The following is a 25,567-nucleotide window of genomic DNA, read 5'->3' as shown; positions in this document are numbered from 1 at the left end:
TTAGGGAGAGACCTCTACTTATAAGAATTTTGGAGCCTTATAGCAGCATTCTATTGTTATTTTGTCTGTCCAGTTTCACTTGGATCCCTTTTTTTCATTTTCCCTCATAGAGGCATGACACAAAGGAGCCATGATGAGGGTAGATTTGGGGCTCATAGCAAAGGATCGGGGAGGAAAACCAAAAAGTTTGAAAGAGGTTTTCTTGATGGGGCGATTAAAGCACGTCGTTTCAAGGGGGAGATTGCCTAAATCGGTATTAACTGATTTGCTAAGGAAATTGAGGAGAAGGTGGAAGACCCAGTATTAGTGCCCTAGGCCCTTGAGCCAGGAAGAGAGAGAGGAGGAGAGTCCACTATTTGGTCAGACAGTTCCCTCTCTAACCATAAGGTGGTGCCATCAGCCCAGAGAGTCGGCCCCAAGGGGGCGTGGCTTGCAGGAGGAAGAGCTCTCCACGAGGAAGCCACGTTTTCCACTCTGGCTTTGGAACTCAGAAAGCCTGGACCAGACACCAAGTATCAACCTATGCGATATTGCCTCATCATCCAACAGCTTCCCATCCTCCAAGAACACCTTTCTAGGCATAGCAACCCACATCAAGATTCCAACTAATTACTTCCCATTCCTCTCATCCATATCTCCCTTCACAGGGTCAGCACTGGGCCCCTGACCTTTTCCTAACTCCAAAAGAGAATCTAGTCTAAGAGCATCCTGGAGTTTCATCCTTAAATGCCATCAGGATGTGAAAACAAGATCTCTGGTGAGCACAGATTTGTCACAAAGGCCCCACAACAAGGCCCCAGATGCCCTTGCCAGCTTTATCTTCCACTTGAATACCAAACTGGGCAACCCCTATTCCCGACACAAAACGCACCACATCTCCTCCGTTCATTTACCCCTGCTGGTCCTCCCTCCTGTGATACCCTCTGTTCCTTTTCTACTTGTCAGTATCCTCTCTCCTTTCAAAGACTAACCCGAATTAACCTACTTATTGTTTGGATTTAACTGGTGGAGTTAGAGAGGAAAACTTGGGTTCCACGCATTAACCACAGACGCCCCAGGATGTCACGAGGTGAGCCTGCCTCATCCCTTCCACTGCCAGTTGGGTCTTAAACTGAGGAGGAGGGTCTGTCCAGCCAAGACTCCCTGCTGAGCCTCAGGGCAATACCAGCTGGACTGTCCTTGCATCTCCCAAGTCTCAATTCCCATCTAGAGAGACACCAAAGCTGCAAGCACAATGCGTGGCCCGGTATCTATTCTCATTCCATGTTTCCTTTATAGTAATAATAATGATAATTACTATCATTATTTCTGCCCCTTCCCCACTCCCGACTGTCACCAGCCGCAGTCTGCCAAACCAGGCCTGAGTTACAGAGCGAGAGAAGGAACGAGGGGAGATCACAACACAGTCACCAGCCTAAGCTCCCTCCCCACTTCCACCCCAGGCCTGTGGCCTAGACTGGTAATCCCAGGAAACTGCCTCCTGCTGAATTCTGCCTCCTGCAGAATTTTCTCAGCCCTGATGGGATGGACTGGGATGGGCATTCTTCTCTGGATGTTTGGCCCTGGCCAAGTGGCCTGAAGATAAAACTTCTGAGAACTGGTACCTGTAACTTGCAACACCTCAAATACAGCTAACTACTTTCCTTTTAGTTCTAAAGGGACAGGTGGCTCAGGTAGGAGACAAGAATGTCCCCTGTGAGACTGGAGCAAAAAGCCCCAAGATGAATTTTTCCATTATGCAAGTCCTCTGAGGGCAGCCCCAGGGCCTCGTGGAGGCAAAAGGCCATGCCCCAGCTCTGGGAGGCAGGAGCCCAGAGACCTCCATCTGCCTGGCCCCTGATCCAGGTGGCCGAGAAGACTCAAGAGAGTCTGCATCCAACAAAGGTCGGCGGGCTCCCACCCAGTGGACCTCTCCTATTTCTGTGGCTCAAAGAACCAAGAGACCAGATGCCCTTTTTAATGCCAATATTGCTCATGTTCTCACCTACAAAAAAGGCTCTCCAAGGAAAGAAAGCCTACCCAGGAAATTCAGAGGCTTATGGAGTTCGTGGGAGGCCAGACTGCTGCCGTTTTTTTTGTTATGTTTTGTCTTTTCAGGATCTACAGGAGACGGTGTTTCATAAACTAATAAAGGAAGTTAACTACGCAAACAAAAGCAGGGTGGGAAATGCGAACCACCTATTTTAATGTACTTGTACCCCACCTCCTTCCCCCAAAGCTCTGAGGCTGCAAGAAGTAATTGTTATTGGAATCATGGGCATGAGTGGTCAGTTTCTTGCCACTGCTGCAGACTCGGACCTTCAAAGTGACCATTTCCTTGGGCTCTGAAATCGGGTGGGGATGGTGGACAGCAGGTCCCAGGCGCTGCAACCCCGGGGAGAGCCCACCCGAAGGCGCCTTCCCCACCCCCTTCTTTCATTCCTCCCACCTCAAGGCCACTGGATGCGCTGGACAGCCGCGGCCAGAGGCTCCCACCCTGCCCCCACCCCCCTTCCTAACGCCCTCGCGCATCCGGAACCCTGGGAAGGGAGCTTTGGAAGCCGAACGGCGGCCGGAGGATGACCCGGCCCCAGCGTCTCCGCACCCCCTCCCCCAACAGTGTCACATGGCTGCCCCAACGAGGCTCGCAGTGCGCCCCGCCGCGGAGACCCTGGGCCGCGTCGCCACGGGCAGTGGGTGATGAAACCTCCCCGGCGAATTACCACAGAGGGCAGGGAGCAGAGCGGGGCCCGGGCCGGGGCCGGCGCGGGGGGTGGGAGCTGGTACCCGGGCTCACCTGTTCTCCAGGAGGAGGATGGAGACGGCGGGGGGAGGGGCGAGGGCGCGTCAACCCGGGGTGAGTGGCGCGGCGCTCGCGTCCCCGCCCTCCCCCAGCCCTGCAAGCCCCCAGAGCAGCGCCGTCGGACTGACGGTGCCCGGAGCAGTTCCTGTCCCCAGCCCAGGCGCCGGGGAGACGTGAGAGTGCACACGTACACACACAGCGGGGGAAGAGGCGCTCCGAGCGGCGCCCAACTTTCTCCCTGCTTCCGCAGGCCGGGGGAGAAAGCGGTCGGGGGCAATCCAGCCCCGGCCGTGCTTGGGGAGGGAGCTCGAACAAGAAAAAGAGACGGAGAGAATTCTCTCGGGTTTTGTTTTTAGGGTTTGGGGAGAATTTTTTGACCTTTTCCATCCGATGAATGAAGAGTAAAGGGAACCAGAATGGGGTGGCGAGTAGCGCTTTGAGAAAATGGAAGAGTATGTTTGGAGACGCGTAAAGTTGCCTTTCAAGCTCCAGCCTCTGGGGCACGCGATGCTCCTCGGCGGGCTGACTCAGGGCTTCCTGGGCCTCCCAGCCCCCCGCCTGGAAATGATGCCGGTCCAGTCAGTCACCTGGATCCCTGCAGCCCAGCCCGGAATCCGTCTGGACTGAGGGAGGGGCGAGAATCTGACACCAAGGCCCACCAAAGAGGGGCGAAAAGAGGAAGATGGGGCAGTCGCTCAGGCTAAGTCCTATATCTAGTGCTCTGATCCTATCTTAAATAGTTTGAGGGATTTTTTTTTTTTTTAATGCAAAGCGTCACAACGCCAGGAATTCCCATGTGTGCCCAGTTTGGCCCCAGCATCACTGTATCCAGGAAACTTCTCCAATCCTCGGGGCTGGGAATCTCAAGTGAATTCCAACAGGCAGAAAGAGGAAACTTTCCCAGCCCGATGCGGGTGTGATTTCGAGTCAGGAGCCCGGGCGGACGCTGTCCCAGCGCAAACTGTCCCCTCTCGCCCTTCTTTAGCTGCAACCGGAGCTGGAATTCGCTTTTATTTTTTTAAGTCCGTTCGGCCATTGCCCTCGAGCACCCGCACACGCGCATGCATCTCCGGCCGCGCTCTCACACACTCACACACGCACGCAAACGCGTGGCCGCCGCCAGGTCTGCAACTTTGTCAGGCGCTCCCAGCGGCGCTCGCCTTCCTCCCGTAGTAGTTGGGCACAGGCCACGCCTCCCGACCGTGTTGTCAAACGGGCGGGGGTCTCGGATTGGTCCAGCCGCCGGGACAACACCTGCTCGACTCCTTCATTCAAGTGACACCAGAGCTTCCAGGGATATTTGAGGCACCATCCCTGCCATTGCCGGGCACTCGCGGCGCCGCTAACGGCCTGGTCACATGCTCTCCAGAGAGCTACGGGAGGGCGCTGGGTAACCTCTATCCGAGCCGCGGCCGCAAGGAGGGAAAAGGCGAGCGAGGAGGAAGAGTGGGAGGAGGAGGGGAAGCGGAGAAGGAGGAGGAAGAGGAGGAGGGGAGCACAAAGAATCCAGGTCTCCGGGCGGGAGGTTTACCAAGAACCATGTGTGCCGAGCGGCTGCGCCAGTTCGTGACCCTGGCTTTGGTGTTGGCTACCTTCGACCCGGCGCGAGGGACCGACGCCACCAATCCGCCCGAAGGTCCCCAAGACAGGGGATCCCAGCAGAAAGGCCGTCTGTCCTTGCAGAACACAGGTAAGTGCGTGCGCCCCAGCGGCGGGGAGCTGCTGGGAGAAGACACCCGGCACCCACGCAGAGCGCCCCGGGCGCTTCGCCCGGAACTGGGCGCCCACCCTGGGCCGCGCAAACTCTTGGGGTGGCGTAGGACGTGCAAAGGAAAGCGCGAGGCAAAGCGAGGTCCGCGCCGGGCTCCGCGCGCCCGGAATCCGCACGTGCTGGCAGGGTGATGAAATGGCTGGGGCAGGACTTGTTGCTGTCCTCCCTGGGTCGAGGGTAAGTGAAGCAGCGTCTGACGCGGCCAGTGCCGGCTCCGGAGTCCCCGGTCCGGTTCAGAGCTCCCTGCTCCATCCTGACCGGCTTGCGGGAGGCACGGAGGGTCCCCGGAGTGGGGCTGCGCCTTGAACCCGGAGAACTTCTCTTCCCAGCCGGCGGGCCGCGGCAGGACCGCTTCTCCCCTTCCTCAAAAGATGCCCGACATCCGAGAACTTTGTAGGCGAGACAGATTGCATTTTGAACTTTCCCCTTAGGGGGCATTCCTTTCGGAAGGGGTAGGGGCGGGTGGCGCAAAAGCGTACCTCTGCGGTGCTGCCGCCGTCCCCCTCTCCACGGCAGGTCAGCAAGGGAAGAAATGGTGACACGGCCCGAACCGTGCGCCGCAGCTGCTCGACCGGCTCTCCGCTCACCCACAAGCTGCCGAGCACAGCCAGGCGTGCAGGGCTCGGGGCTGGCCCTTTTCCCAGCCTCCTGGAGAGGAAGAAAATCTGCCTACAGCTCCTTCGCTCTTCACGGCCCTCCCTTTATTTAGGGGGCCTGCGAACCCGGGGGCGGCGTGCGTGCGCTCACCGCACGAGCAGGAATGCACGAGTGCCCATTAGCGACGCCCGGAACGAGTGAATCGCGGCCCTGCGCGCTCCTGGCCGGCGCGCCGGGGCCGCGCGTGGGGTCATCCGGGAGTCTCCCACCTCCACAGGCGGGTGCCTAGGGTGCCTAGGAGGCACCTCATCCTAGGACCCTCACCCACCCTCTCCTCAGGGCAAGTCCCAGAGCTTTCCCTGAGAATCGAACGTGATTTTCGCTAGTTGGTGACCCTCAATAAATACACGCCCCTCATTCTCTCCGCAGATTTAATCTGAATGTGGATTATCTCCTCCGACCCCGCCCTTCTTCCAAAATATACTTTTCTGATGTAATTTTGTGGTTGGTTTAAGTCAAGGAATTGGGTAGGGGGAGGGAAGGAAGACAGGCTTTGCGCGCGGCAGCCTGACAGTTAACTCCCTCTCAGCCGGTCCTTTCACAGAGACAAATTAGGGCCACGTTCTGCGAAGGAGGGCAGCAAACTCCCGGGCCGCGGGAATTCTAGGGGATGAAGCGACATCTCACCCCGGACCTCTGTTTAAAAGGAGCCTCTAACTGCGAAGGTTGCGTTTCTGCAGACTAGCCCGCATCTGACTCTATTCCTGAGCTTGCTTGCAAACCGCAGCTTCCCTAGCCTGGTATTTTTAATGCGGATGGTTTGGAGGCTCTGCCTTAATAGGAATTTTGTTTTGATTTTTAGATGTTGAATCATAAAGCTGAATTGAAACTGCTTTTTGGACGCTTTCATTGGGGGGTCAGGAAGGAAATGACCTTGATTTAATAGCAGCAGCTTCATCCAAGTAGAGAAGGGTATTTCATTGATGAAGTACAGAAGGGAAAGAGCAAGCTAATCGGTTGAAATTTTATTTTTGTCTGTGGGTTTAGAAAGCTGAAATATCTTATGCTTTCAAACTAAGTATTCCCACAAATACTTTAATAAGATGAGAAGGATGAAAAATGGAGTGTTCAGACCTAACTTCTGATTGTGACTTTCGCAATGTAGGTTTGGCTAATTTTTTACAAATATTTACAAATACATTTTCATAAGTAGATTAAGTGATGAAATGTTCTTTCCCTGGTTTTTTAGATCCTGAAATAGTCACTTCTAACTTTTTTTCTTAAATTTTCTTTTAGTCATTACTTTTGTTTCAACCGGCCTCTCTGCACTCCCCAGCATAGCTGAGAATTTTGTATATGATTGTATGTAATTCTCATTTTAGCGGAAATCCAGCACTGCTTGGTCAACGCTGGCGATGTGGGGTGTGGCGTGTTTGAATGTTTCGAGAACAACTCTTGTGAGATACGGGGCTTACATGGAATTTGCATGACTTTTCTGCACAACGCTGGAAAATTCGATGCCCAGGTAAAAAACCATATTGAGCACCAAGAATGTTTTGTGTTAGCATAGCGTGATCGAAATGTTCATTGGAAAGACTTGTTAACAGATTTTCTTAGCTGATCGTCATGGTGGGTTTTAGCACTTGCCAGAGACCTTCTAGGTGAGCAGCAGGCTGCCAATGACTCCCCACTCCACTCCTGGAGTTCAGCTTTCTGGACCTGTCGTGTAGGCTAAATCCTTCTCCACTCTTCAACTGTGTCTCCACACACAGAGTGGAATGGAGACCAATTTGAACACTTATCTGAGGATTCTTAGCAGAGAAGACAAAAGTCATAATAAATAATAAACCCCTTCTAAGGGACACCTAAGGATGTCTGGCTACCCGGAACCCAGTCTGCAAGGCCCATCACATTTAGGAGCAGTAGGTTGAGGGGGGAAGGGCAAGGACTCCAACTGACCATGATGAAAGCGATTTTCAAGAATAAAAGAGACACAAAATTTGTAGAAATTCATCATCTCTTAGAGGGCATGTGGGGGGCTTCCCTGGTGGCGCAGTGGTTAAGAATCCATCTGCCAATGCAGAGGACACGGGTTCAATCCCTGGTCAGGGAAGATCCCACATGCTGCGGAGCAACGAAGCCCGTGCGCCACAGCTACTGAGCCTGCACTCTAGAGCCCGCGAGCCACAACTGCTGAAGTCCGCACGCCTAGAGCCTGTGCTCCGCAACAAGAGAAGCCCCCGCTCGCCTCAACTAGAGAAAGCCCACGCGCAGCCACAAAGACCCAACACAGCCAAAAATAAATAAATAAATAAATGTAGAGGGCATGTGGGCGTGTAGCATGGATAAATCAGGGCCTCCACAAGAGCAGACTTTTCTCCCTCCTTGGTAGTAGATCCTCCTTTCCCAACCTGAAAAGTCAGAACCCTGAATGAGTCCTGCTCTATGTAATACATATAGTCAGGGCCTGACCCACTTCAGTTTTCCCAGGGTCCCCGGGGTAAAGCCCAGTTGCTCTGTGGGCAGGAAATGAACCCAACAAGCAACTTTATGGCTCCAGTGCCCACGATCCAAACACATTTCAGATGGAGCGGAGCATTAGGCTCATCTCCTTCAGGTCCTCCCCAGCCCATATATGCACTATGAAGTACCCTGTAGTTGTTACAGACTTCCTCTCCCATTTCATTGGAGAGCCATGACAGTGTTTGGAGGAGGCCAACAGTTTAGGTGTGATTTATGAACATCACCAGTCACCATGTACTGACATCCTGTAGAGAGCCTGACAAAGCAACGCCTGGGAACCAGAGAGCAATATGACAGGGCTGGCAGCCTCCCTTACAGAGGATGTGGGGTGGCAGCAGGGGAAACAGAAACCGGGGAAGGAAAGAAGAGTAGAACGTTTGAACTCCTTGAGACTCCCTAATAAAGCATCCCTTCTGGATTAACTGGAATTAGGAAACGTAATAGGAAATCCGGAGGAAAGATGTGTATTTCAGGGCAATCCCACAGGATGTCAGGGAAGAATACCAAGAACATATTACTGCAGCCCTCACATAAATTAATCTTCCTTTTTTTTTCTCAACCAACAGCAGTATGTTCTCAAGTTAGAAGCATCCCTTTCAAGTCAGATCTCAGCCCATAACTACTTAATAAACTGGCACACCCTACCCTCCATCCTATTTGGCTCCCACTGGAGAGTCAGAGGAAAGGGGGCTACGGGGAGGTGGTTTTTCAGTGATCAGACACTATCTGCAGACATTTCAACTGCTTCTAAAGGAGAGAACTGAAATAAACATGCTGGCTGGCTTCCCACTTCCAACCTAAACCCATTTACTTTCTCAACTCCGATACGTCCGCGCCTGTCTCAAAACAGGGGGTGGCCTCTCCAACGACAGCTTGTTTCTATAGTAAGCGGGGTGTGGGGATCCCTGGGTAGGTATCCCACAGTGCCTCTCTGCCCCGAGAGGTTGATAAGGGAGCTGCCGGCCCGGGCTCACCGCCACACCCCGAACAGCTGTCTCCTTTCTAGGATAAGAGCAATCTAATGGGGTTGCCAGGAAAGAGAACTGTAGGCCAGATGTATGCCTGGCTGCCTTCGCCACTCAGAGGCCGGGAGCATGGGGGAGGGGCTGTCAGTTGGGCAGTTCAGGCTCCAGATGCTGCCAGGCAGTGTGCCAGGCGGGCCTTTTAGAGGCAATAACCCTAACAGTTTAAAGGAGTCGAATTGCTTTCAAAAAGGAAAAGAATGCTCCTCCTTAAAGGCTAGGAGGAGACAAGAGAGAGTATGGGCTGGGGGTGGCAGGAGGCACTGAGACAGAGAAGGGAGGCCCAGCTAGCACCCGATCTTGACATCACTAGAAGGAACAAGGAAAGATGTGAGATTTGGACAAACAGGCACTTTCTACTTGAGAAAAACTCTTGCTGGGCACCACCAAGGAGTTCTGGATTTATGCCTGGCCAAATTCCCCCTTGTGTTCCAGAAGCGTTGCCACCAAACGGCCAACAGTGGGCCGCCTTGAGGATAGAGGGCCATGGGAGGCCCAGGACCAGGAAGCCTAGCAGAGCAGGTCAGGAGGAAGGAGGCCGATGCGTTTGTCTCCCGAGTAACATTCTTTGGGGCCGAACGCGGGGGTATCCCGTCACTCTGGACGGACCTCCTGATGTAGCCTCAGCCTGTCCCCTGCAAGGGTGTCTGTGTGCGGCAGGGCCTTGGAGTTCAGTTGTCAGAAAAATCCCTCGTACGCCCAAAAACGGTAAAAAAGTCGAAGTGTGTAACAAGGACTGGTCTCTTCTGCCCCGCCTCCCTCCGCTGTCCCCTCTGCTCTCAGGGCAAGTCCTTCATCAAAGATGCCTTGAAGTGTAAGGCCCATGCTCTGCGGCACAGATTCGGCTGCATAAGCCGGAAGTGCCCGGCTATCAAGGAGATGGTGTTCCAGTTACAGCGGGAATGCTACCTCAAGCACGACCTGTGCTCTGCCGCCCAGGAGAACACCCGGGTGATGGTGGAGATGATCCACTTCAAGGACTTACTGCTGCATGAGTGAGTGCTGCCCTCTGGGGGCAGGGGGGTGGCGGGGGAAGGGAATGGTGCAACTAGGATAGAGGAAGGGGAGGCCTGCTGGGGCTGGAGGAGAGTCTTCCTCGGTTTGAGGGGCTGGTTTGTAGAGGCTGAACTCTCCTGTCAAACTGGGAAGGTTGTGGTTTACCTCAGAAAGCTGCGCACTGACTCCCTGGGAGTCCCCTTCCAGCTGGCCTTCAGGAAAAGCTAAAGAAATTTCCACCATCGGTTTCGAAATCCTAAGCAGTAGCCACAGGAAATATTTTCACCGAGCATGAGATGTGTAGAATTCGGACATACCTTTCGTCTTCCCCTCAGCCAAGATCCCAACAGTGCCAGAGTGTTCCAAGTAGCCATGCAGGTGCCCCGGCAGACGGCCGAGAGCTGATAATATATATTGAGCATGTACTAAGTGCCAAGTATTGTGCTAAGGGCTTCATATGAATTTTTCACTTGATCCACATGACAGCGCCGTGAGCTGGGTACCACTCTCGTCTCCATTTTACAGATAAGAAAACTGAGATTCACTGCGGTAAAGGTCGCACAGACAATGAAAGGCAAAGCCAGTGTAAGGAGCCAGGCGGTCGGACTCCAGGATTTACACTCTTACATACCAATAGCTTTTTCTCCTGCCTCCATAAGCTCTCTTTTCCTTTAGAAGGTCCAGTTCACCTTCTCTAACATTAACGCCGTCCCAGAGAAAATGCAAAACAAATGACAAAAACTTTAATCAGCTAAACACCTTTATGCCAAAGTGAGGAAATAGGAACATACTTATTGGAAGACTTGCAATTCGATCCTAAACCCAGGACATCTCCTTCCTTAAAAAACATCCCTATAGAATCCTAAATTTTGCAGAGTAGTAAAGCATGTGGGTACATAGTTGCTTCTAACACAGTAGCCCCTGAAGGTTACAATGGCGCCTTCCTTGGGGACTTAGGGCAGAAAGCAAGCTACTAGCTAAGCAGCCCAGTACAAGTCATAGCACTGTTAGTCTTTACACAGTGACTTACTGAGCCAAATCAGTACAATTTTATGAACTCTTGCTCCTTAGTTTGTGCCATGGCCTCCCCCAGCTATGTCGCTAAACAGGCCACTCTCCACCCCCACATACACCACTTAGATCACAGAGGACAGCAACCGTCACCTGTCACTTTCCACTTGATTATGAGGCTCTAGGTATCTTGCAGCACCCCTTGGTGCAGTGTTAGAATTATAAGATTCACCATGAATCTCTGCCAGCAGCTCTTGCCAAGAGCAAACCGATGTGGCTTTTCCTTGAGTTACACTAACGCCTGATAAAATATTTTCTATTCTTCCAAATCCCTATAGAAAAACAAAGCAACAATAACATCAACAACACTAGCAATAACAATAACTATCATTTTCTGAGTGGGCCAGGCCCTTTGGCCAGAGACTTTACCTGGGTTATCTCATTTATCTTTCCCAACAATGCTACAAGCCAGAGAATCCTGTCCCCATACAACAGAGGAAGAAAGTGAAGCTAAGAGGTTAAAGGTCTTACTCTGAGGTTCAATTCCGACTTTTCAACTTGGGAATTGGTGATTCTGAAGCCAGTTGTCAGGGATAGACCTCAAACCTCCTTGTAACCTAGGCTGCATTCTCCCCCCTAGACCAGCTAAAGGCTCAGTGGTCCCCAAATGTGGCAGGATTTTTCCCTTTTCTCAGAAACAGCCCCATTACACCAGCAGAGCACTGTGAAATTTCCTCCCTTCAAGGTGCCCCTGCAAGAGGCAGACACCCCATGGCTGAGAAACTCATGAAGTCATTTGTCCTCAGCCCACTGTCGTCCTTTAGAGATAGTTTGTTGGCCTCGAGAATGGATGACGGGGCACTAGTTTTTAATTCTATGGTACATTCTTGGAGCCAAGAAGACTTTGTCTTTCTGAGGAAACGTCTTCTGTGGGGAAACTGAAGGTTTTGAGGTTTTTCACCACCCTCCCCACCTTGAATTTAAGGAGAGGTAAAGTGCTGTGGCTTTCTGACATCTCCTCTACGGAAACATGGTCCATGGGGCCATGGGACCCTGACTTCCAAAGGACTCCTTACATCATTTAGAGCCAACACATAGCCCCCACCCAGGCCTGCTCTGGAAATGCTGGTGGTCCTTCCCGAAAGCAAACCTGGGCCATTTTCTTAAATTCTCAGTGTGGCTGCATACAAGTCATCTTGCCTCCTGCTAAGCCGGCACCTCTAGCTCCCCACAAATCCCCACTGCCTTCCCTTCTGAAGCCACGACTACACACTGCATCAACTAGTACTTCAAGCTGAACTGAGGTTTTTGTTTTTTAACTATCTTAACTGATTTGGGCACAAAAGATCCCATCCGTCCCCAAATATCAAGAAGACCATTTAAGAATGTGTGACATTGGCCACAGATAAGAAAATGAAAACTGAATTTGCTCTTCCCTCTAGAGAGGAGGAAATCATAGTCACTCCAGAATGCACGTCACCCGCATCCCTCAGCCGGATCCTCATCCACCCCAAAACACGTTCAGTTAAAGGGACTTCCTTCGAACCCTCTGTTCCCCTCATCCCTTCCCATCCCACCTCCTCCATATCAACCGCTTGGCCACCACACCCCCTGTCACTGAGTGCTGGCAGCCTCCAGGCACGTCCCGCTCCAAGTATTTTAAAAAATCTTTTAGCCTTGCTGACGCCCAGTGGAGAGAGCTGGGCTTTGTCATTAGACACGGGCTGAGCTAGCAGCCGGAGAAGGCACCATGCCAGCTCGAAACAAGCTTAGATGAACACACAGCCCTCCCCACAGTTCACAGCTTTCTCCCCAGCCGACAGCGCTGAGGGCAGAAGAGAGCGTGGGCTAGTCCAGCCTTCCGGGACCGCCTCGGGATTCAGAGAGCTCATCTGGTGGGCAGGAGGCCCTGGCAAAGGAGGCCAAGAGGCAGTCTGTGCATTCCCAAGAGGGTCTCCCCTTACTCTGGGGAAAGACACGTGAAGGAGAGCATCCCAAAAGGACAGATGCTCAGCCTCCATGATTTGCCCATCTAGCCCCAGGGGGTGGCCGGTAGGATCAGGTGCTAAAATCCCGATGCTGCTCTAGCAGATATACTCGGTGACCCTGACCTCCCTGAGGCAGTCAGTTGCTAGTTTTCAAAAGATGGAAGGAAACAGACCTGCAGGGAGCATTTCCCTTGTGTTGCCCCATGCCCTCGTCTCTTAACTCAAGCAGACTTGGGTCATCACTGTCCTTGTCACTGTTAGGGGCCTGCCTTAGAGAGTTTCAGCACCCTACCCATCAGCCATGCCCAGACTCTCTGACTCTGAAGGCATCAAGTAGGCCTTAAAAGGCAGCTTGATCTCTATCATCCAGAACAGTCCTCCTCTCCACTCTCAGCCCAGCCCCAGGCCTTCCCAGCCCAGAAGCTTCCAAGCCCCCACCCCCCCACCTCGTCTCCTTTTTTATATCGATGAAATGAGGACAGTTCACTCAATTACAACTTGAGGACTAATTCATAAAAACGGCAGTAAACTACTTCACAAGTCTCAAAACACAATCTGCTCTTCCTGCTTGGCGGCAACTGTCAACTTGTAGAGAAAAGATTAAATGGGCTATAATGCAGCCCCCCAGGCGGTCCAGGCTCACAGAGGAAAAAAAAATTCTTGTTCTTCTTCTTACAAATGATCTCACGTTCCAGAGTGACTTCCTGCCCAAAGGGATGGCCCAGAGCTTCCATGTTCGTGATCAGAGATATCCAGAAATTCTGCCAGTGAGGACTGCTCAAGAAAGCTGGTTAGCCACATGGAACACTCCATACCCCTCTCCCACCTTGGGGATCTTAAAAGGCCAGTGAGATGTAAGAAAGGCTCAGTGAGTGGGCCAGGAGAGCCCATTGCCGGGGGTACCGTTTGCCAGATGGGCCCCAAAATATAAGAAGCAGGCACACACTGCTCCAGTTTTCTGCACACACCTCCCACCCGCAGGCGGAAGGTTTGCATGACGTGGTCCTCCAGCACTTTCCTAAACAACAACCCGGGGCAGCTGGGATGGCCTGAGCAACTGGCCCTCCCCTTGGGATCCCAGCGTGCTTATTTCACAGACAGCTGGCTCTCGTCCCAAGCACATAGACCCCTCTCAGCCAGCTCTCCCCTCCCTCATCTCCCGTTGTGGGGAAGCCCAGATTGGAAGCATAGAGGTGCTTTGACAGCCACTCCCCCACCTCGGCCTCTGCTACCAAGGAGGGGAAGAGCTCTGTGGGAATTCACATCCCCCACCCTTCTCTGCCTGTTCCGGACTCCTCCAGGTACAGAGGAGAGTGCACCCAGAAACTTCCCAAAACACCCTTTATCACCATGAGCCCAAACCAGGGGCAAACACAGACCACGGGTAAGATGGTTTCTTGGGAGCCTCACGTACAAAGCTCACCTAAGAGAAGGACACCGAGTGCACAGCCAGCCAGCCTCGCTTCCCTGCCATAAAGACTCCTCAGTTTGGTATTTAAGGCCCTTCACCATTTGCCTAAGTATTCCACTGGCTCGAAGACCCAGCTCCACGCCCGCTAAAACCCTCCTAGTTAGCACACCCTAAACAGACCCGGAGCGCCCCTGCCCTCTTATTCACACAGCTGGCGTTCTTGCCCCCCATAACCAGAGATTCTTCCTAGACTTCTAGCATATGCACCTGTGAATTCTCACCGGCCCTTTTCTTTGTGCATGGCATTCAGGATCTTAGTTCCCCAGCCAGGGATCGAACCCGGCCCCCTGCAGTGGAAGCGTGGCTTCCTAACCACAGGACAGCCAGGGAAGTCCCTCACTGGCCCTTTATCTTGTGGTAGGCTCTCTCCCCAGCCTCCAATTCTCTTCAATGCCCGGCATGGAGCCCAGTCCTTAATGGCCACCCAGTCCATGTTGGTTGAGACCAGTACTCCAAAGAATAGGGGTAAAGGCTTCAAGTAGTTCCAGAAAGATCTTCCACCAAACCAAACCCAGGCCGAGTGTTGGTCACATCCCTCTCCCCTGGTATATCGGTCCTGCCCTCTGCAGGCGTACTGCATCCTGGGTCTCTCTCTCAATCTCCAGACCCTACGTGGACCTGGTGAACCTATTGCTGACCTGTGGGGAGGAGGTGAAGGAGGCCATCACGCACAGCGTCCAGGCTCAGTGTGAGCAGAACTGGGGAAGTCTGTGCTCCATCTTGAGTTTCTGCACCTCGGCCATCCAGAGGCCTCCCACGGCGCCTCCCGAGCGCCAGCTCCAGGGCCACAGGGCCAAGGTCTCCAGGGGCCACCACGGCGAAGCAGGTCACCACCTCTCGGAGCCCAGCAGTCAAGAGACCCGCCGAGGTGCCAAGGGCGAGCGAGGTAGCAAGAGCCACGCAAACGCCCACACCCGGGGCAGAGCGGCCGGCCACGGGGCCCAGGGAACTTCTGGAAGCAGCGAGTGGGAGGATGAACAGTCCGAGTATTCTGATATCCGGAGGTGAAACGGAAGGCCCGGCCGGGAAATCGTTCCTCCACGCCGTCCATTTTCTTCTCTCTGGACATTCCAAAACATTTGCCATTCAAGAGGGGGGATGTCACACGCAGGATTTGATGGGGATTGCGGACTTGATGGAGGTGTACGTTAGCGGCATGAACAGGTGAAGCGGAGACTCCCTGGGCAGCAGCGAGGGCTCGGTTGTGCCCGCTGGGTCCCGCACCTGCACATCCCGAAAGGAGGGAGCCATCCGGCGTCCTCATTGCAACTTTGCCTCCTTTCCATCCGCGGAGCCCCTGGGCGGCATCCTGCGGTTCCCTCTGCTGTGGGAGGCGATGGGGAGGGGCGGGGGTGACCCCCGGGGCTGGATCGCGGCCCAGACCGCAGCTTCTGGTGCTGTCTTGGTGGAGGGCAGCTGGATTCCGGTGAAGGAGTGGGTGTGAAAATCTCCCTGGGAATCGGGAGAAGGGTGGAGAGGAAGCAGGGGCCGTGTGGGTGCTCGGTGCCAAACCAAATCCAGTTTCTTGCATGGGACCTTGAGATTTGGAGCAACTTGGGAAGGGGCGGGTGAGGGTTCTAAGTGTAATTTCTGAGCCATTGTTCTGTCTGGGGTACCCTGTCCGAGGGAGTGGCCCCTGTGTGTTTGTATTTTAACCACTGCTTCACGTCTCGATTTCACTTTTTTTTTATTTATCCAGTTACATCTCCATATCTGTCGTCTAAATAAATAGCTTTCAAACAAAGCAACTGGGTCATTAAAACCAGCTCAAGGGAAAACAAAAAACAACCCATCTTTGGGGGCTGAATTGTTTTTAGTGCTATTTTTAAAGGAATCAAAGAGCAGTGTAGCCGTACATCTGACTGCCTGACGTGGGCGCATTGCCACTTAGGGCAAAGCCACACCTGGAGGAAAATGCACACAGGAGGAGTGCATTTGACAGATTTCCTTTTGCATTTCGGCATCTCACCTTGACCCTCAGCCAAGACAGATAAAGCACCGTACCCTGGATTCCATGAGGCCAAGTTGGAAAGCTGGCCTCTCCGTGCTGGAGGATGGAAAAGGGGAACACAGAAGGACTACTCAGTAATTTTCACCAAGGAATGCCGACCTTTTGCATAAATGGAGGAGACTGCTGAAAATCGCTGAGGGACGAGATTTCCCAGATCCAGATTGAAAATTTAGCAATAAGAAAAGGAGTCAGAGTAAACAAAAGAAAGGCAGAGAGGAGAGACAGAAGTAAAGATACAGGGAGAAGATTAGAACAGAAATCGTCAGCAGTGGATGGCTCGTGGTTACTGAAGAGGTTTCAGAGATAGGCCTTTACTTCTCTTTCCCAACAGGCTACAAATTAAAGCTTATCCTTTCTTGCAGCCAGTACTCAGACAGGAGCCCAGTATTGCAAGGAGTGGATGGATGTGCTGGGCCAGGTCCTTCTAGAGCAGGGGTCGGCAGACCTTCTCTATAAAGGTCCAGATAGGGAATACACTATTTTCGGTTTGGCAGGTTGTATGCTTTCTGTTGCAGCTACTCAACTAAGCCTTTGTCGCCTGAAAGCAGACATACGTAGACAACACATACCAAATAGGCTTGGCTCCACGCCATTAAAAGTTTATTTAACAGGGACCCAACTGGACTTGGCACTTGGGCCTGAGTTTGCTGACTGCTGTTCTAGTGACTGGGCAAAAAAGTATGCATCCTCCATTTACATAGCTTTCCCTGAAAGCAACCTGAAGCCAGAGATAAAGAAGCTAAATTTATCTACTCGAAAATGATTTGTTCCACAGAATGCCCTTACCCAAAGCACAGCTAGTGTTTATATAACCCAAATCCAATCTCATTGCTGCCAAGACATGGTGCCGGAGCGTCATTTCCCCAATCTTTCATGATCCATGTTGGAAAGAAACCATTTGGGTGTCGGGGGAGGGGGACAAAAGGCTGAGAGAAGCACCTAGAGAGAGCTAGAGCTGCAGAAAGAGGAGGAGACGGTGCACTTAATCCGGCTCTGCCCTCGGAGGGAGGAGGACCGGTGTGTCAGGCTCTGCCGTGGCAACCGAACATAAACTGTGTTCGGTTTACGTTCAAGCCACAAACATAAGCGGTGGATGCCCTCGCTGCTTATGCCTTGAGAACGTGTCTCAAGCCGCGCAGCACGTGGACTGTTTTCCTTACATCACTCAAAAGCTGAAGCAATAACATTCTCTCGCGTTGCTGGGTCAGCTGTTCATTTGTTCGCCGGCTCCTGGGCTGGATGGGTGAAAGGCATCACTTTTATGTTTTCCTCAGTGTAACTATTTTACGTGTTCGCTCCTGACGTCCCATGTGTTGCTTCTATTGTAAATATTTGTCATTTGTATTTATTATCTCAGTGTTTTCCCCCAAGGCATAAAATTGCTTACTATGTTGATTTGAACCCCTCACTGATCTCTGTTGTATATTTTTCATGCCACTGTTTTGTTTCTTCTCAAAAGTCAGGTAGAAATCCTTGCATTCTGGTTCCTAATGTTTTGAAGCCTACAATAGTATTTATTGCTGAGATTTTTCATCTCAAAACTGAGGAAAATCTAAATTCCTGTAAGCATGGACAGAGGCATTTGTACAATCTAAAATGTAAACAAAGTCATCCTTAAAAATAGGCCCTGAACTTGGGGCTTCGTACTTCATACAGATTTGCTCTTGAGCCTTCCTTTGAGGAAGGATGTGGATTCCAAATAAAGATATGATGTTTATTTTGAGCCTTGCATCTTAACAAGATGATCCAAACACCTCTCCTTTGTATCAATAAATAGCCCTGTTATTCTGAAGTGAGAAGCCTGAGTAGAGTGAAATGCTAACACTCAAAACTAAAATAGAAAACGCCAGCCCAGAGCTATAGTCATACTTTGACACACACACACACACACACACACACACACACACACACACACAGAGAGAGAGAGAAATTTCAACTCGAACCAAGGAAAAGTCTTCGTTAGAACAACATGGGAAAACAATGCTTCCAGGGCCCATTTCCTAAGGAAGAACAACCCTCATCCGATCTCAGCATTGGTACCACGTGAGCTCGCTAAGTCATAATATCTGTTTCTGTTATGGATTTAGGCAGCAGGACCTGTACATTGTCACACTGCATTATCTTTCTCCAAGCATTAATAAAGGTTTTAAATAATTGACTTCCCCTTGAGTAGCGTTATTGTCTGAGAGGGCTTTGGATGGGCCAAGGGAGATGACTGTGAGCAAGTGGGGTTTGAGTCCATTTTAAATGCTGGATGTTCAGATATCTACAAAAAAGAAACAGACTCACAGACATAGAGAACAGACTTGTGGTTGCCAAGGGGGAGGGGGTTGGGGGAGGGAAGGATTGGGAGTTTGAGATTAGCAGATGCAAACTATTATATATAGAATGGATACAAAACAAGGTCCTGGGACTTCCCTGGTGGCCTAGGGGTTAAGATTCTGGGCTTTCACTGTGGTGGCCCAGGTTCAGGGCAAGATCCTGCAAGCTGCGTGTTGCAGCCAAAAAAGACAACAACAAGGTCCTACTGTGTAGCACAAGGATCTATATGCAGCATCCTGTGATAAACCATAATGGAAAAGAATATGAAAAAAGAATATATATTCTATGTATAATTGAGTCACTTTGCTGTACAGCAGAAATTAACACCACATTGTAAATCAACTATACTTCAATAAAGATTTTTTTTAAATGCTGGATGTTCAGTTTACAGGGAGGGGAACCCAGGGAAGAAGACCGCCCTGGGCTTCTCCTCCATCACAGGGACTCTGTTCAAAACCCTGCCTGGATCACCCAGACAAAGAGGAGGATGAGCTTCCTGTGATTGGCCCAGGGCCATCAGGGCGGTCCTCACAGCTCCCTCTGGAGTCCACAGACCTTGGAGTTGGCCACCCCTTCTTTCAGACTGAGCCTGCAGTGGACGCCACCAGAATAAAAGCTCAATGGCTCTGCACAGGCAGGGAAGCCTCAACACAACAGAGCTGGAGTCCCTGATTTACTCCACCATTGGCATACCTACTATGTGCCCAGGACCACACTAGGCACGTTGCATACGTAATCTCATCCCCATTATGTCCCACAAGTAGCAGGTCTTATCCCCATTCTACAGGTGAAGAAACCAAGGTATAGAAAAGTAAAGCAACTTCTCCCAAACCATGTGGCTAGCGAGGGGGCGGGGTCTGAACTCAAACCCAGATGTGTGACTCTAAGCACACATGCTTTCCCCCACTTCAGGCCTAGCTCCTCCACATCTGATTTCTTTTTAAATTTAAACCAGTCAGTATTATTCCTATTTTACACAGGGCTTAGAGAAAGAATAAATTATACTCTTAGCTTTATAGCACCAGGCCTCTGAGGAGTTCTGCTTTAGAACGGAAAGGAAAATTGATGCTCTCACCTTTCCTCTCTGCAAAGACTCAGACTTTGGTTCAGGTTAAAGGAAGAGCAGGAACATCACGGCATCTCATTGCTTTTCTGTGCATGTGGGTAATTTTTTTTTTAAGGTGCTTCTCAAGTGTCCCTGAGGAAATCATTTGGGCAGTGGCTGGCTTGTGTCACCATGTAGATTGAGTTGTCTCCACTAAACCCACCTGATCGCCAGCCCTGCCTGAGATGTCAGGCTTCCTTGAAATCTTCACCACTGTCATCACCCTCATCACGATAGTTGCAGTTTCTTGTGGATCTGTTATGTGCCCCATGCGCTGCCTGGTGCCTTACAGGTATTATTTCTGAGCCTCATTTTACATATAAAGAAACTGAGGCTCAAAGGCATCTTAATTTGCCTAGAGCCCATCGCAAGGCTAGCTAGCTCCAGGGGGTGGCAGGGCTCACCCTGCTCTGCCTTACCATCCATCACCCCTGATGTGAAAATGTGGGTTTAATACCCCCGAGTTCAGAAACGCAGCTGCCTCCCCGCAACCTTCAGGACTGCTCCAGTCCACCGGTTCAGGAACAATGAGGCTGTGGGAGGGTTAGAAGATCTTCCAAATATGCTAGTATTTAAGCAAAGTTTCCAAAAGGAGCAATTGTGGGTCCCGCAATCTGGAGACGGAAATTTGAATTTATTCTAAAGTCAAAAAAAAAAAAAAGCACCCTACTGAGGAGAGGACAAGCCTTGTCCAGAGAACACGTTTTATGTAAAAGTATTTGCGGGGAGGGGTGGCGAAAAAGAAGGAAAAGAGCAATACAAGCTTTGAGCTGGGAGTCATGCGTGGCTGCTAGCATAAGCAGTTCAGTTTTTATCACTCCCCAGAAAGAGCACACACTCAAAAGTCACTCACTGAAGAGAATGGGGGTGGGGGGAAGCCACAAAGCCAACCTAAGCTTATGCGTGAAACGAGCCCCACCAGGATGAACTCTGATGTCCCAGAGAACCCAAGCCTCCTGGCACTCGAGGGTGTATTCCCACCTACCACCATGTAACATCAGGTCTGCCTGGGCGAACTAAAGCATGGGAAAGACAAGAGAAGCCCCTCCAGGAATTCTCAGAGGCAGGGCAATTGTTCACAAGGTGCTGAGGAGAATCGGCTAATTCCATGTTCCATTGGAGAGTTTCCAGGATCGTTTATAGTTCTTAAAGCTAAGGGGGAGTGGCCATGTAAAAAGAAGTGACAACCTAATAAGAATGGAGACCACTTGCCTGCTGACCCTGGTGAGTCATGCAGAATACTCAGCAGAGGACTGGGGGCACCAAAGAGGGCTTCGTGCAGGGTGGATGACCAGGCCCTGGAATTTTGTCCTGGTTGTTTATTGCAATGTTAACAACAACCCCCAAAACATAGTAGATTGAAACAATGATTTTATTTTGCTCACAATTTTGTGGGTCAGAAACTTAGAAAGGGCTCTGCTGGCCGGTTGGTCTCTTCTCCAGATGGCGTTAGCTGCCTTCCCAGATGGATGGATGGGCCCTTTAAGATGGCATCTCAGTGCTCCTGGCCCCCACCCTCATCCCCTTCTCTCTCTCTCCCTCTCCATGTGACACCTCATCCCCCAAGGCCTCGCAAATCATGGCTGTCTCAGGGTGGTTAGTCTCCCTTCCTCCCTTCCATGATAACTGGCTTCCCCAAGACAGACTGGAGGATTTTACAGCACATTCTTCAGATCTAAACTAGGGTTTGAAGTTCATCCTTGGAAATGAATGTCACAAGGGCAGACACTGACCTCTGCACACAGTTTCATGTCTCTCCAGAGGCCTGGCCATCACACAGGGGGAATGAATGAATGAATGAAACCTCTTGTCCTAAAAGGATGCCAACTTGTCAAATCAGATAAGTTTCAATTCACTTTAACTCCTAAAGGAAATATATCCTTGTGTCCTTGTAAGGGGCACTGACATGTCAGAGAGTCAGTGAGTGGGTGTCAGAATTAAAGGTCACTGGGAAGCCTAATAATTTTAGAGTCAGGAGACATAATATTGATCCAGACACTTACTTGTCTTGTACCTGATAAATCTCTTTTTAAAAAAAAATAATGACTGAAAAACTAAATCAGGACTGACCCTGAGATCTTGGCGAATCAGTCACACTTTGTAAGCCTGTTTCCTCAGCTACAAAATAAGGAAACTAACAGCTACGCTGCTTCCCTCACACTGGGTAGTGAGGAGAAATGACTGAAGCTATACGAAAGTGACAATACACAGGAGATGCTCTGAAGACCATGGATGCCATGTCAACAGTGGGGATTAGTCCTCCTGGCCATTTTGGAAGGTTTGAGCCTAAAGTCAAGAGCACAGAAGGGATGAGCTGTCCCATCCTTTCCACTGTCCTGGCAGTTGTCTGAGGCAGGTACAAAGTATTCTATGGCCAGGATAGAGGGGTCAGCCCCACACAGTGGGAATTTGAACCAGGCATAAGGGGGCAGAGCCTAACTAGGTGGATACTGAGCAGCTCCAAGCGGTAGGTTGGGCCAGGCAGCAACCAACACGCTGGGAGCAGAGGGCCTTCCTGCCAGGCTCTCTCTCCGCAAACCTCAAGGCAAGGGACCCACAGAAAAGCCAGTTCATAAACTCCTTAATGAGAAAGAAAGCAGAGACTGACAGAGATGAGGGAGGAGAGAGATTTGGGGCCAGAGCCCACTCCACTGGATGCCAAGGTTCCTGAGAGTTGGACATTTGGAAAAGATCTGGCCTGGAGTAGCCAAGGATTTGGGACAGGGCTCCTTCCGGCTGCTGGGACTGTCAAGAAGAGAAGGAGGGGGAGGAAAATGACTCAGCTGAAATGAAGAGGAATGTATTTTTAAAAAGGAAAACGATGAAAGGCACAAAGGAATGAGATGGAGCCCCAGGATAGGGTCCAAATGCCTTCTCAGAGGAAGTGGGGCCGATCTGCAAAACGCTAGTGGACTCACTAGGGTTTCCAGACCAAGAATAGCACCTTTAAAATGAAGAGTGCCTTCCAGGCTTGCCAGGCCCACTGCCCTTGAAGCCCTCCAGGTCCGTGGTCCCCAGGGACTGGTGCCCGCCTCTGCAGGAGAAATGATGGGGGTGACCCGGCAGTGTAGAAGCTTCTCCACACTTTTGATGCTGAAGATGGGGGCAGTTCTTGAACAGAGGAGTTAGGGAAAAACTCATTTCACATTCAGGCTCACACTCACCCAGCAGGGCAAGCCTGAGCACAGAAGGGATAAGCTGTCAAGAACACAAAAGGGATAAGCTGCCCCATCCTTTCCTAGGAGGGTCTGTGATGCCCTGCGACTCCTCCCTTGCCCCATTCTATCCACTGAACCCTGGTTGGGGGTGGGGGGGGAAGGGAGGGGTGTGGAAGCAGGCTCCCTCCCCAGAAGCTGACACAACTCCAATCCCCCACTCCCAACAGCCAAGGTCAGATGACCCTGATTGCAAAAGTGTCAATGGAGGGTGAGAAGAGATATGAGAATAAAGAGAAGCTGCTGTCTGACAGCTCTGCATCTCCTTCCCCCCGGCTTATCCAACTGTTGGGTTCACGCTGGGGTCCACCTCCCCCTTAGCACTGAACTCACATTTCTAGAAGAGGGGAGATTAGGAAGAAGAGTTCAGCTCAGCATGGCCCAAGAGCTATGAACCCCTCGCACAAGCATGTCAAGGCTGTCAGCCTTTCTGAGTCACTCAACGTTTACCCAGAGGCTCCCGTCATTGGGAAAATCATCGTGTATCCTCCTGGGAGGATATGAAGCAGGAAAGCCAGCCTGCTGGGGAGCACAATGACAGATGCAGAGGAGGACCCAGGAGGGGGTCGGCTGACCAAACCCCACTGCCCCACTGTCCAGAAGCAAGGCTGGGGTGGGAAGCCTCCCCCGACCCTTTGTGAGAGAGCTCTCTGACTACAACCCTACATTCTAACAGAAAACAGGAAACCAGCAGAGAATTCCTGGCCCTCCAGACCCTGGGTTATCCCAGCACCTCTGAGAAGAGAAGCTGTCCCTCTGGGCCATTCAGATGGCTGCCAGCACCTGGCAGGGGGAATCTCCGGGCACCTAGTGACTGTAGCTACACAGAAAGAATGGGGCCAGCTGCCCTCTGAGGCCCCTTCTGCCAGCTGTAGCTGCCCTGAGGTTCCTTCAACCTTGGACTTTCAACACAGACCTCTATAGGCAGCACTAGAAGCACCTACACACCTGTATTTCCAGGGCCTGGGGCCTCGGAAGCTGGGCCAGTTAGGGAAGGCAGAGACAGAATTAAAAGTGCGAGAGATCTGTTGGAAGAAACACTGTGAAGGATCAAGTGGAAAGAAGAAGCAGGCAGGTGGAGCCTCAGACCGCAGTGCAGGGCTGACACCTGAGAAGGGAGAGAGGGAAGGAAGGAGGGCTGAGCAGGACCTCAGGGCAGCTCTGAGAAAGTCGCAGCCAGGATGGTGGGGAGCCCAGGGTAAAACGTGCTGCTCTGTGTCAGGCAGGCATGCCTGGCTCTGGCCCCCTATTCATGGGCTCAGTCATCTCCAGGAGCAGCCTGGAAAGAGTGTGGCTCAGCCCCAACACGCTGATGGGCCTGGAAGGAATAGGAGGTGGAGGCTGAACTAGCTGCACTCTTCACAGCAAGGAGGTCTGAGCAGCACACTCCCACAGCTACCTAAAAGCCAATGCTTTTTTAAACCTGCTTCATAGTAAGTGAAGTTAGTCAGACAGAGAAAGGCAAGCATATCTCTTATATGTGGAATCTAAAAAAAAAGATACAAATGAACTTAATTACAAACAGAAACAGACTCACAGACAGAAAACGAACTTACAGTTACCAAAGGGGAAAGCTGGTGGGGAGGGATAAATTAGGAATTTGGGAGTAACACATACACACTACTATATATAAAGTAGATAAACAACAAGGACCTACTGTATAGCACAGGGTATAGCACTCAATATTTTGTAATAACCTATAAGGGAAAAGAATGAGAAAAAGAATATATATATATACATATATATATATATATATATATATACATATACATATATCACTTTACCGTACACCTGAAACTAACACAACATTGTCAATCAACTATACTTCAATAATTAATTAATTAATTTTTAAAAATGATAACAACTAAAAAATAAAAACCTTCAACAGAGCACTTAATTCTTAAGACAGGTTCTACCCACGACCAGCCATTTGGCAAGAGGCTTTGTCGGGTTATGTGCAAAACAAGTTAAGAGAATGAAGGTAACAGTGTTTGGCAAACTAGAAGGCCCACACTAGAAGTTCACAAAATGGCGTCTCACAGGTCACGTATGACCTGCGGGTTTTGTTTGACTCATACGTTGATTTTTTTTTAAGTTAAATTAGTTGCCAGCACATACAAGCCACAAAAATCCAAACTTCCAGCTTTTCTTCAAAAATAATAACATTGGACTTCCCTGGTGGCGCAGTGGTTAAGAATCCACCTGCCAACACAGGGGACACGGGTTCGAGCCCTGGTCCAGGAAGATCCCACATGCCGCGGAGCAGCGAAGCCCGTGCACCACAACTACGGAGCCTGCGCTCTAGAGCCTGTGAGCCACAACTACTGAAGCCCACATGCCTGGAGCCCATGCTCCGCAACAAGAGAAGCCACCACGATAGAAGCCCACGCACCGTGAAGAGTAGCCCGCTGCTCACCACAACTGGAGAAAGCTCGTGTGCAGCAACAAAGACCCAAAGCAGCCAAAAATAAATTAATTAAAAAGAAAAAAAGAATCAAAACATCCATCAGTCCTGAGCCCACATTCCAGTCCACCACAGTCCCAACACTCCCTATTGTCTTGCACCCTACCTGCTTCACTCACATACTTGACCAGACTGGCCTCAGCAGGCCTCCTGCCTACCCTCATGGATGTATCTCAGCCATTCATGGCCATTCCATTTCTTAGGTGGAGACAAAGAGGAACATTTAGGAAATCTAAAAAGAGCTCTGGGAAATTAAAATATAAGAGAGAAAGATGAAAAATATCAATAA

At 51.0% G+C, this 25,567-nt stretch overlaps 1 protein-coding gene across 1 annotated transcript; it reads left to right on the top strand.

The window, feature by feature from the left end:
• Window positions 1–4,321: 4,321 nt before the first annotated feature.
• On the top strand, window positions 4,322–15,169 carry STC2 (stanniocalcin 2; the record flags this gene model as incomplete). Its single annotated transcript, XM_079702279.1, has 4 exons — window positions 4,322–4,472; window positions 6,533–6,675; window positions 9,479–9,690; window positions 14,767–15,169. The coding sequence occupies 4 exons, from the start codon at window positions 4,322–4,324 to the stop codon at window positions 15,167–15,169; spliced, it is 909 nt and encodes a 302-aa protein (XP_079558405.1).
• Between the last annotated feature and the right edge of the window lie 10,398 nt (window positions 15,170–25,567).

The sequence above is a fragment of the Hyperoodon ampullatus genome, assembly GCF_949752795.1.
Source record: "Hyperoodon ampullatus genome assembly, chromosome: 4".
NCBI lineage: Eukaryota > Metazoa > Chordata > Mammalia > Artiodactyla > Ziphiidae > Hyperoodon > Hyperoodon ampullatus.
Note: the sequence above shows the minus strand (reverse complement) of the source record. Positions and strands in the feature narration are given on the sequence as shown.